General features: G+C 39.9%; 1 protein-coding gene across 2 annotated transcripts; it reads left to right on the forward strand.

The window, feature by feature from the left end:
- The first annotated feature begins 265 nt into the window (after positions 1 to 265).
- On the forward strand, positions 266 to 10,793 carry otop2 (otopetrin 2). 2 transcript variants are annotated; one of them, XM_063019006.1, is made up of 7 exons: positions 266 to 350; positions 3,957 to 4,374; positions 5,612 to 5,748; positions 6,173 to 6,231; positions 8,282 to 8,403; positions 8,754 to 9,568; positions 9,839 to 10,793. In XM_063019006.1, the coding sequence occupies exons 2-7, from the start codon at positions 3,966 to 3,968 to the stop codon at positions 10,007 to 10,009; spliced, it is 1,713 nt and encodes a 570-aa protein (XP_062875076.1). In that variant the 5' UTR covers positions 266 to 350; positions 3,957 to 3,965; the 3' UTR covers positions 10,010 to 10,793. The 2 variants fall into 2 exon arrangements, with proteins under 2 accessions (XP_062875076.1, XP_062875075.1); XM_063019005.1 differs by lacking the exon at positions 266 to 350 and having other exon boundaries at positions 3,885 to 4,374.
- The last annotated feature ends 1,178 nt before the right edge of the window (positions 10,794 to 11,971 follow it).

Here is an 11,971-nt window from a genome sequence, read left to right on the forward strand (position 1 = left end):
TTTTCTTAAGGAGAATTTATTCTGTACATTGTGTCTTTTTTCAGACCTAACATAATATATCCATAACCAGAAATTAAATGCTCACAGTTCTGCTTGACACTTTTATGTCCACATGTACTATTACTGGTACCCTTTCAGCAATTATCATATAATGGTTCCCTTTTTTGGATATGATATACTGTATGGTAATGCATAAAAAGTTTGACAGTTTTCTGCTTTATTTTTTACATTGTGTCTTTGTGTCTTTACACATTTACAGGTAGTTGTAAATCTTTGCACTGTGTGCATATAAAAACACTGACGGTGGCAATTCTCTAACGATCAGAGGGCCAGCATCATCACTACACTAGGTAAGCACTGCATAAAGCTACATGTAAGGTTCACAAAGTTAATCTAACCTATATGTTTGACTAATGTTCATTTAAATACAGTGGAAACAATGTATGCTTTGGTGCTTTAACGCTGCAGTAGAATAGCAGTGTTGCTGCCTCCTTCCTTTTGTGATTTGATGAATAAATCCAGGTGAGATCTGTTACCTAGCTGATGGATGGATAACACAAGCTGTAGGTGCAATAGTAATGAAAAGACTATTGTTTGTGGGTTTGAATGTATAGGCTGGGCGAACGTCACTCTGCATCAACAGAACAGAGAATAATTCCCCAGAATTACTACATTGTTCAAATAGTGTAATGAAAAAGACAGAATGGTTGTCATATGGCTCAATTTTATTTAGAAAAAAAAATCACTGGTCAAACAGTGTTATCAATGTGATGCACTGGCTACTTCAACTCCATTTAGAAAGTCTTTTAGAAGTAAGAACTCAACTTCATTTTCATTTTGCAAATCTAGTATTCATGCACGTAGATTAAATCAATATCAAGCAATATCTAATCATTCAAAGCTGCTTTGGTGCTCTTCAAATGTGCCAAACTTCATGTGTTATATGGAATTGGATTGGTGGTTGTTTTACTATATCAAAGGTCTTTAAGCTTAATCAGCATTAAATAAAAGCAGTGACCATTTAAAACATACTCTCTTATTCTTTTTAAATGGGTGGGAACTAATTACGTATCAGTTAGTATACTAAATAGATAAACTGTGTTCAGATGTCTGATGACACAATTAGACAAAATCAAAGAACAATATAATGTTGTATTGGTGTTTTTTCTAATCTGGAACACCACTGAGATCAAACATCAATAAATGAAATCAGTACAATTTTAAAATGTATATTTTTTGCATTTTATTACTAGTTGTTGGTTTTTGAACCTCTGAGTAAACAACAGGTAATAACTAATCAATAAAAGAACAATTTGCTCAATCTGTATTGTGTTTGTCCAGTACTGCTCTATTGTATTTAGTTTTTTAACTTTAAAAGGTTGTTTGTAACACACACACACACACACACACACACACACACACACACACACACACACACACACACACACACACACACACAAATACAGCTCATTGATCATAGCAGACCTACCAAATCACAATAGCAGACTGGATTTCAGCAATACACAATTACATCTCTGACAATTACAGCTCTTTGATCATAGTGTCAGATTTCGAATAAACTGTGTTTGAAATCAATGGAAATTTCTAAAAACAAATTAAATTGAGTACTATTGCATTTACCTGATTTTAGAATCTCTGCGTCAATAACATGCAAAAACGAATTAATTAAAGGGGTGTTACCAGATTAGGGGTGTTACCAGATTTCCAGTCTGCTGTTTTTAGATGAATTCTGTGTTCGGGTTTCTGCTTAAGACGGTCCTTTGTAACCTAAAAAGAAATATGGTCATTGTTTCCTTTTTGTATAATGGTTCTAGGAATAATCTGAATTATCTTTTGCATACTAATCTAAGAATAGTCTCCTCTTTTGTATATAATTGTTCTAAAAACACTAGTCTAAAAATAGTCCAAGTTTTCCTTTGTTCTAACAATTACCTGAGTTCTAAGAACTGACACTGTTAGCCTAAGCATGAATCTAAGAATAATCTGAAGTTTCCTTTGCACCATAGATCCTAGAATTATGAGTTCTTTTATTCTGTATGAAATCATGTTTCCTGTGTTGCCTTAATATTCTAATAAATCATCATGGTTTTAGCATTTTCTCTGCTGTGTTCTGTTACCTCTCCCAACCCTTCATTTATGTTTACATTCGGCATTTAGCAGCACTTTTATCCAAAGCGACTTACGGTATTGTGACAGTATATTGTCTAAGCAATTGATGGTTAAGGGCCTTGTTCATGGGCCCAACAGTGGCAACCTGTGGATGGGGAGCTGGGGCTTGAACCAGTGACCTTTCGATTACTAATCCAGTACCTTAACCACTAGGCTACAACTGGCCTAAATCTAAACACCTTTAGACACCTTGCACAGACTCAGCTGATAATTTGAAACAATCCAAGCAATTGAGGGTTAAGGGCCTTGCTCAAGGGCCTATCTGGCAGATGTGGGATTTGAACCTGCAACCTTCTGTAATACTTAATTCAGTACCTTTACCATTTAGCTACCACTGGCTTCATTACACTCTGAATCTCTTAAATTATGTTTTTAAATACAATTCTGCATTGAGTGCAATCTAGTTTTATCTCAGAGTGGGAATTGGTGTTAATATTTTGCCCTTAAAAGATTATTAATTCATATTTTTTGTATTTTAGTAGTCATAATAGTGTAGTTTGTGTGAGTTTGTCATACTAAAATACATTTGCTAGATCAAGTTCTTGCTCATTTCTCAAAATGTGAAGGCTGCTGTACAGGTTGAAAGTTGTTTGTTCTTCTTATTGATTTTTGCTTCCATTTGGCAGCCTCTGTATATTTCCAGAATATACGTTCTGTCAACCAGCCCCGTTCTCCCCTAACAATACCCCTCTCTCCCTCAGGCGGTGTTTAACATGTAATTTCTCACATAGTTTGTTCTGTTTTATCGTCACTGGGAGCATTTGCGTTTCTATTTTACCTTAAAGTGTCCTGAATCCAGTTTTAGTCAGGATTATGTTTACAGCACGGTTATATTCGGGATGTTCGAGAACTGAGAGCAGGGAGCAGCAGGTCAGAAGTGAAAGCCGTGTACATCCCGGGTTCAGTGTGAATCAGATCCACTCCTGTTCTGCTGTTGGACTTACAAAGAACTTTAATTCACTTTCTTATATAGTATTTATTCGGATGGATCTATTTTATTTTACTTGATGAAGCGTGCAGTGAAAAATACACTGGTGTGAAAGAGTGGTGGACTGGTGTGACCCTGGGCAGGGCCTTTCTGGACTTAATAATTTTGTAAATTATTTTCTATCTGAATCTTTTGTACATCTCATGGAAAAAGGCTGTTTTTGATATATGGGTAGCGAGTGGAAAACGCCATAAAGGCATAAACCCTGGCGTGGGCTGTTGTAACTTAGTCCACGCCTGGCGTGATGCATCCCACATGTGGGTAGTCACGTGAGCAGATGATATATACAGGTGTATTCATGTATATATAAATGGTACCTTCTTGCTTTACCTGACCACTGCATACCTACTTCTACCTGCTTTACCAGCCTTATACGTGCCTACATACTTACTTGCTGTTTCTGCACCTGCTCTACCTGCCTAAATTCTCCTACCTGCTTTATACCACAGCTGCAGGACCTTTACCTACCTGCATTCCTGTGTTTTTCTTTACCTGCTGTGTCTACCTGTATTCCTGTTCTGTATCTACACTTAGACCTGTACCTATCAACATCAACACACCTACCTGCTGTACTTACCTGCTGTATCTACCTGTATTCCTACTTGCTGTATCTACACTTAGACCTGTACCTATCAACATCAACACACCTACCTGCTGTACTTACCTGCTGCAGGATCAGCTTCATTAATCCAGCCAGACATCACTAATGAACTTCAGTGGACTAAAGCTGCTCGACCTGCAGGAACTGAACATGTATTTTCATGGTTTTTCTTTTGAGGTCAGTAAGATGAACGGCAGGGAAGTACCGGAGGCTGCGGTCACTCAGGTCGCCACAGTGCACACGGTCTCAGAAGCGGGATTGGGATTGGGACCTGGACCTGGACCAGGAGTGGGAGCAGGTACACGATCAGGCAGTTTCGCATTCTCCTCAACGGGCTCATGGCGGGACTCTACCCGGAGCTGGGGCTGGCTGCTGTCCGGAGCTGTTTTGGTTAACGTGCTGGTGCTCGGATGCGCGTTGGTGGGCGGCAGTGTATTTAATGCACGATATATCACCAGTGTGCACCTGCAGGTCTTTCTGGTGGTTCTACTGGTGGCTACCACGGGCTGGATGATCTTCTACCAGGCGTACACGTGCCGTGAAGAGGAGGCTGTTCTGTACAAAGACTTCCACGCTGGTCCTGTCTGGCTCAGAGGTGGGTGAGCTTCCATCCTTTTAATGATGAAATGCCTTCACTGCTGTTAAGGGTTATTTTTATGTGTGACTTGTGCTAATTAATTTACAAAATGTATGTTTAGATATTTATTTATTTGCTTTTAATGGAAATTTTGAAATAATGGCTTCATAATTGGTGGGGCTCAAGGTGTGTCTGGCATCACCAACTTCTGAGCTCAAGGTAGGAATAGAAATTTCGCCAACTCATCTCAGGTCATTTACTTACTTTCTAGTAAGTAATAAGATAGAACAATGACACAGCAAGTAGTATAGGTGTTGCATAGCTCCATAACCCCTGTGAACCTGGGTTCAAACCTCAGTTCCAGTTACTCTGTGAACCTGTGTCCACATAATCTTTCTCTGGGTACTCCAGTTGGTTTCTACCTCCAAAAAACATGAACATATTCCTTAAGTGTAAGGGAATGATTTAAATATTAATGTTAAGTGTTAAAGGTTAAATGTGTGGAGTCAAAACAGACTAATCGTATACAGGAAGAACATTTAAAACAGCTCACAGATAGAAACCAGAGGCGAGGATCAAACCCAGGTCCCCACAACCCACTATACCAGCTGCAAAACTGTACCTCCTGCTTATAATGGTCTGAATATATTTTAAACAGGATTGTTTAATCAGTCACACACCCCTAATAATACAAATCGTATGCTATATACTTTAAAACGTTTATGCCAGTACATGTATTGATTTATTTATTAATCAGGATGTTTGTTCAGCTGGATATTGTGAGTGACTCACCTATGCCAAGAAGTCCAAGTGAGCATCATTAGCTCTGCTTGCTAGCTTTCTAGGATGCCTTTTCTCCCCTTTCAATCCGAGAAACACCAGCCAATTTCCCAGACAGAGGTCATTAAAAATCTGCACACAATCTAACTAAAATCAGTTAGAAAATATTTGGTTTTAAAAACCTTAGGTTTTCAGAATCACAAAGGATGCAACTGCTACCCTTCACCCTTTCAGTTTAAGCTACAGCTGTCATGTGATAGGGTAGAATTCACCTGTGACAGAAGTTGGCAAAGACTAACCGGGGCAAAGTGGACAGCAGTCATGTACATTACTGTAGTTTTAGAAAAAAGCTATTCCATACACAAATACAACAGGGATTCTTATCCTTTGAAACGTAGTGGTGTGGAGCTGTGTAATAAAAAAAAAAAAACATTGTTTGTTAATGATGAGTATTTTTTACTCGTGTCTTTCACAGGTGGACTGGTGCTTTTCGGAATCTGCAGTTTAATTATGGATGTTTTTAAGATTGCGTTTTACGTGGGTTTCGCACACTGCAACTCACCTGTATACATCGTCTTCCCTGTTTTACAAGCCATATTCATCTTGGTTCAGGTAAGATGGCTGCACATTTATAAAATATATTATGTTAATGACCTGAAATTGCATGTAACCCCTAGTAAGTACTAAGGGAAACAGTCATGTTTGGCTATTTGTTAATAATAGTAAAGATCTGGGGAAAAAAACTGGTTTCTAACAAAACCATTTGTTAGAAACTGTTGGAAAAATGGATCATTGAAAACAACCTCTGACTAAGAGCTCAGAACTAATGTTGTTGCATAAAAAGTCATTTGCATTATATTGGAATACATGCATGAAAACAGCTATTGTGACACCAGCTGACTGAGTTGCAAAGGTGAGTGGTTGGTATTCATGGATTAACCATAGTGAAGGCATTACATAGAAAAAGGAAGCTCTTACCAGCAGAGACCCGGGTTTAGTAGTCTCAATATTGTGTTTTTTTTTCTCTGTGTTTCAGACTTACTTTCTTTGGATCAATGCAAAGGACTGTGTGCAAGTGCAAAGAAACATTACTCGGTAAGTGAATATTGGGGTTGGGTTTTTAAACACATTCAGTTCAGATCAAAAGTTTACATGCACTTGTTATGTCCATGTTTTTATGGTTTTGACTGATCTTCTCAGTGAGAGGACACATTCATATTATGAAGAAAGTAATCTCTTTTAGAATAAGAATTCCCTATTTCAATTGTTGGAGCATAATTTGAGAGAATGATGCGCAATCCCTCCTTTAGTTGTCCTTCAGTATTTTACCTGTCTGGCATTTGTGCCAGGTCAAAGAACAACTCATGACAATTCTGCCACCAAACCTAGGATCTTACTAATAAAGACATTGGAAATACAGTCACTGGTATGAGGTTGTGGTTTGCTTGTATATACAGTGTATCACGAAAGTGAGTACACCCCTCACATTTCTGCAAATATTTCATTATATCTTTTCATGGGACAACACTATAGACATGAAACTTGGATATAACTTAGAGTAGTCAGTGTACAGCTTGTATAGCAGTGTAGATTTACTGTCTTCTGAAAATAACTCAACACACAGCCATTAATGTCTAAATAGCTGGCAACATAAGTGAGTACACCCCACAGTGAACATGTCCAAATTGTGCCCAAATGTGTCGTTGTCCCTCCCTGGTGTCATGTGTCAAGGTCCCAGGTGTAAATGGGGAGCAGGGCTGTTAAATTTGGTGTTTTGGGTACAATTCTCTCATACTGGCCACTGGATATTCAACATGGCACCTCATGGCAAAGAACTCTCTGAGGATGTGAGAAATAGAATTGTTGCTCTCCACAAAGATGGCCTGGGCTATAAGAAGATTGCTAACACCCTGAAACTGAGCTACAGCATGGTGGCCAAGGTCATACAGCGGTTTTCCAGGACAGGTTCCACTCGGAACAGGCTTCGCCAGGGTCGACCAAAGAAGTTGAGTCCACGTGTTCGGCGTCATATCCAGAGGTTGGCTTTAAAAAATAGACACATGAGTGCTGCCAGCATTGCTGCAGAGGTTGAAGACGTGGGAGGTCAGCCTGTCAGTGCTCAGACCATACACCGCATACTGCATCAACTCGGTCTGCATGGTCGTCATCCCAGAAGGAAGCTGACGCACAAGAAAGCCCGCAAACAGTTTGCTGAAGACAAGCAGTCCAAGAACATGGATTACTGGAATGCCCTGTGGTCTGACGAGACCAAGATAAACTTGTTTGGCTCAGATGGTGTCCAGCATGTGTGGCGGCGCCCTGGTGAGAAGTACCAAGACAACTGTATCTTGCCTACAGTCAAGCATGGTGGTGGTAGCATCATGGTCTTGGGCTGCATGAGTGTTGCTGGCACTGGGGAGCTGCAGTTCATTGAGGGAAACATGAATTCCAACATGTACTGTGACATTCTGAAACAGAGCATGATCCCCTCCCTTCGAAAACTGGGCCTCATGGCAGTTTTCCAACAGGATAACGACCCCAAACACAACCTCCAAGATGACAACTGCCTTGCTGAGGAAGCTGAAGGTAAAGGTGATGGACTAAACCCAATTGAGCACCTGTGGCGCATCCTCAAGTGGAAGGTGGAGGAGTTTAAGGTGTCTAACATCCACCAGCTCCGTGATGTCATCACGGAGGAGTGGAAGAGGATTCCAGTAGCAACCTGTGCAGCTCTGGTGAATTCCATGCCCAGGAGGGTTAAGGCAGTGATAATAATGGTGGTCACACAAAATATTGACACTTTAGGCACAATTTGGACATGTTCACTGTGGGGTGTACTCACTTATGTTGCCAGCTATTTAGACATTAATGGCTGTGTGTTGAGTTATTTTCAGAAGACAGTAAATCTACACTGCTATACAAGTTGTACACTGACTACTCTTAGTTATATCCAAGTTTCATGTCTATAGTGTTGTCCCATGAAAAGATATAATGAAATATTTGCAGAAATGTGAGGGGTGTACTCACTTTCGTGATACACTGTACATTAAGTAAGATTAAGCAAAAGAGAAAGATTATTTTGAATTTGGTACTATGTACTATGACAGGTCTGTATCACTGTCTGTGTCTTAACCTCTGTCTGCAGCTGTGGACTGATGCTTACCCTGGCTACAAACCTGATGCTTTGGATGACAGCAGTAACAGAAGAGTCTCTTCATCAAACAGTTTTTCCCAATGACACAAGTCGCCGCAGGCTCTCAGTTAAAGGTGAGTTTTCTCTATCCAGCCTCAATACGGATTACAAGCAATTTTCCAAATGTACTTTTTATGAACAATAGTATTTCATAAACCATACTTTTATATACAGTATATGCAGCAGTAATAAGCTTCCCATTACTGCTGAAATACAAGTTCGAATTCCAGTGGTGCTATCAGCCGGTTAGATGTCTGCAGATGTGATTGGCTATGTTCAGAGAAGAATGGGGGCACGCTTAGTGCTGATTGTTAATATATGGCTTCTGCTTTGTCTAGTAGAGTGTTTTGTCTAGGAGAATGTTTGTCTCATAGAGACCTACAGCAGGTCAGTCCTTTAACTACATTTCTCTTCTCTATTTTAGCGAGTGTTCCAGATGTTGACAGTGGCTGTGAGTGCAGCCACAAGGCATGCAGTATCTTCGAAGAAGCCTCCTTCTACCTGTACCCATTCAACATCGAGTACAGCCTGTTTGCCTCTGCTATGGCCTACGTCATGTGGAAGAATGTGGGTCGTCTGGTGGATGACCACGGCGTCCATGAGCACCGATTCCACATGCGTGATGTCCTGCTGGGCCCAGCCAGTGGCCTAGTGGTGCTGCTGGCCGGCCTAGCCACGTTTGTGGTGTACAAGGTGGAGGTGGCATCCAATGAGCCAGGAAAAAGGGACACTGCACTTACAATGTACTATGTGGCTAATACAGCCACGGTGTCGCTGATGACCGTAGTAGCGGTGGTCGGCTGTGCCATGTATCGCCTGGAGCAGCGCGAGCATGCTATGGGTAAAAACCCAACGCGTAGCCTGGATGTAGGATTGCTAGTGGGTGCCTCTATAGGCCAGCTTACTGTCTCTTACTTCACCATCGTGGCTGTCCTGGCTACCGGTGTACGTGGCCATGTCAATGCTCTCAACCTGGCCTGGAGCATTCTCACTGTGCTAGAGCTGTGTGCTCAAAATGTGTTCATCATCGAGGGCCTGCGCCGTGAGCCGCACCAGGATACACGCCGTGCCAGCATCTTCTCCAACCTGCTCGCCATGCACGCTCATGATGAGCGTAGAAGATCCAGCAACGTACTCACACCTCGTGGCTCCATAGCCATATCCGTCCACAAGGCCCTGCCCTGGAAACGGAAGGTTCTTAAGGAGATCTCAGCCTTTCTACTGCTCTCTAACGTTATTGTAAGTTTCTAACTCTTAATACATCCGCATAGTGAGGTTCTAAAAAGAAATATAACATTTAGAACAACACTGTGGAATTTAATTCTTAAATGCTGTCACAACCAGTCAGAAATCTCTAAGTTCTAGCCTGTTCACACTCATTTTGTATATTCTATCATATTTTGCATTGCATTTTATATATTTATATCACATTGTCCATGAGTAGAAATGAGTGGGAGATTAGTATTAGAGCCTTAATTCTAATCCACCATTTCTCTGTTTTTTCGGCAGCTTTGGATCATCCCTGCCTTCGGAGCGCGGCCACAGTTTGACAACCCCATCGGAATGGAGTTCTATCAGTTCAGCATGTGGGTGGCTGTGGTAAACGTTGGACTCCCCTTTGGGATTTTTTACAGAATGCACTCAGTAGCCAGTCTTTTTGAGGTCTACCTGACCTCATGAATGTACAACTTTAGTAAATCCATGCTTATATTTTGTAAGATTTATATATTAGGTCTGATAGAATGTATTTTTATAATGTGGAATGTTTTTCATCTTTTGATTTTTATTTTAGAAAGTGTGTGCTTTTTATTGTATATATTATATATGAATACATTTGAGCAATGTGCACTATATGAAAAGACCGAAAGTATGTGGACACCTATTGTATGTAACAGGCAACAGTTTAGGGAAGACTGTTTTCTGTTCCAGCATGACAGCGTAAAGTGAGAGACCCCATTGAACTAGATTGTTGATTGTGAGCCAGGCCTTCTTGTCCTACACAAATGATGAGAAAAGCTCCCAAAGAAAATCTCTGAAGTCTTGTGCAACACCTTCCCAAATGAGTTTAAACTGGTTTAGCTACAAAGGGAGGGCCAACTCCATATTAACTCCCATTAATGCCCATGGTTTCAAAATTGCAATTGATGTCCAACAAGCTCATGGTCAAGTGTCTACATACTTTTGGTTATAGAAACAATATATATTTGCCATTTAGAAGTAAAACAACATGAAATAAAAATGTTTATAGGCTCATCTTAAATTTCTCTCATCTTAAAACTAATGTATGCAGAGAAAAACCTCAGAATATGAGCAAACACAGACTGTGCTCACTATCACCTGTTTTATGTCTTTCATTTTCTTTAATTTGCTTTGTTCCTGCTGTCAGTAAATGCAATATCAATGCCAAAGGAAATTTATGTCACAGGTGAACCTGCTGCTAATACTAAAATAAAGAAATGGTGATGTAACACACTTCCGGTGTTATCGCTACATGACGCAGCCACACAACGATCATAAATACAATCTCTCCACGCCTTTCATCTTCATGATGAAACAACATTTTTGGTTAACAGTGAACTGTTCTCATCAGGATTCCACATTAGTCATGGGTCACTTTTAGCTTGCTTTGGTTTTATGGTTGTATTACTTACTGTGTTAAAAGGAGGCACCTAATATCTTTTCTTAGGTGTAAGCACAGATATGTGTTACAGAACACACTGCAAAAGCCACTGCCTCTATCAGTAAATATTCCTCAGAAAAAGTGTCCCCATACATTTACTGTGAAAGTAAAAAAGTACTTAACAGGCAATTTTTTATATACTTACACTTGACTATCTGTGGATCTGGTCTGGGTTTGACTCCAGTTTTAAAATAAAAACATAAGAAATCATGTATTATAAAGACACTGTATATATTTCCCATCTTAACTGTGATCATATGCACTTTAAAAGTCAGCTTCATGACAGATTTTGTTTAGTCTTCTTTGGACCGCACCTCAGATCTGAGCCTCCATGTTGGATCTTGGATAATGTCTTGTAAAAAAGAAACTTCTCGACATGTGAATCAGAGTTATCAACTTATCAAGACACCAATAAAATTTGGACACAACTGGTTAAAGTGAAGAGTTTCACCAGATTGAGTAAAAGCAGCAATTAACAGTTTCCTCCAAGACTGGAAATTATCTCAGCTGATTGCCTTTACAGCTGAGAGGCTTCCAAGAGTTTGCAAAGTTTGCTGTAATCAAGGTAAAATGTACTTCTTGTTTGTTCAACACTTTTTTCATGTGTCCACTGCCACCCTTCTTCATCTGTGGATCATTAAACTTTATTAATAGAACAGGCCTGTCGAAAACTCACTAAAGCCAATGGGGTGTACTGGTGCTTTGTGCCCAGTGTTTTCAAGTGAAACTGGACCTGCATTTATGAGGAATCAACTCCAATAATTGGGACTGACTCCCAAAGTTTCTAAAGTTAGCAAAAAATCAATTACTTTTGATGTATTTGGTACAATGCTGTGCGGTGTTTCTTAGAGCTTGCTCCTTTAACTTATATTTATTACAATTTATTACAACTGCTTAAACTATTTTTCTTCTTTTGTTTAAGCTAATTACATGTAAAGTAACTGTGCATCTGAGTATAAAAT

The sequence above is a fragment of the Trichomycterus rosablanca genome, chromosome 22 (assembly GCF_030014385.1).
Source record: "Trichomycterus rosablanca isolate fTriRos1 chromosome 22, fTriRos1.hap1, whole genome shotgun sequence".
NCBI classification, from domain to species: domain Eukaryota; kingdom Metazoa; phylum Chordata; class Actinopteri; order Siluriformes; family Trichomycteridae; genus Trichomycterus; species Trichomycterus rosablanca.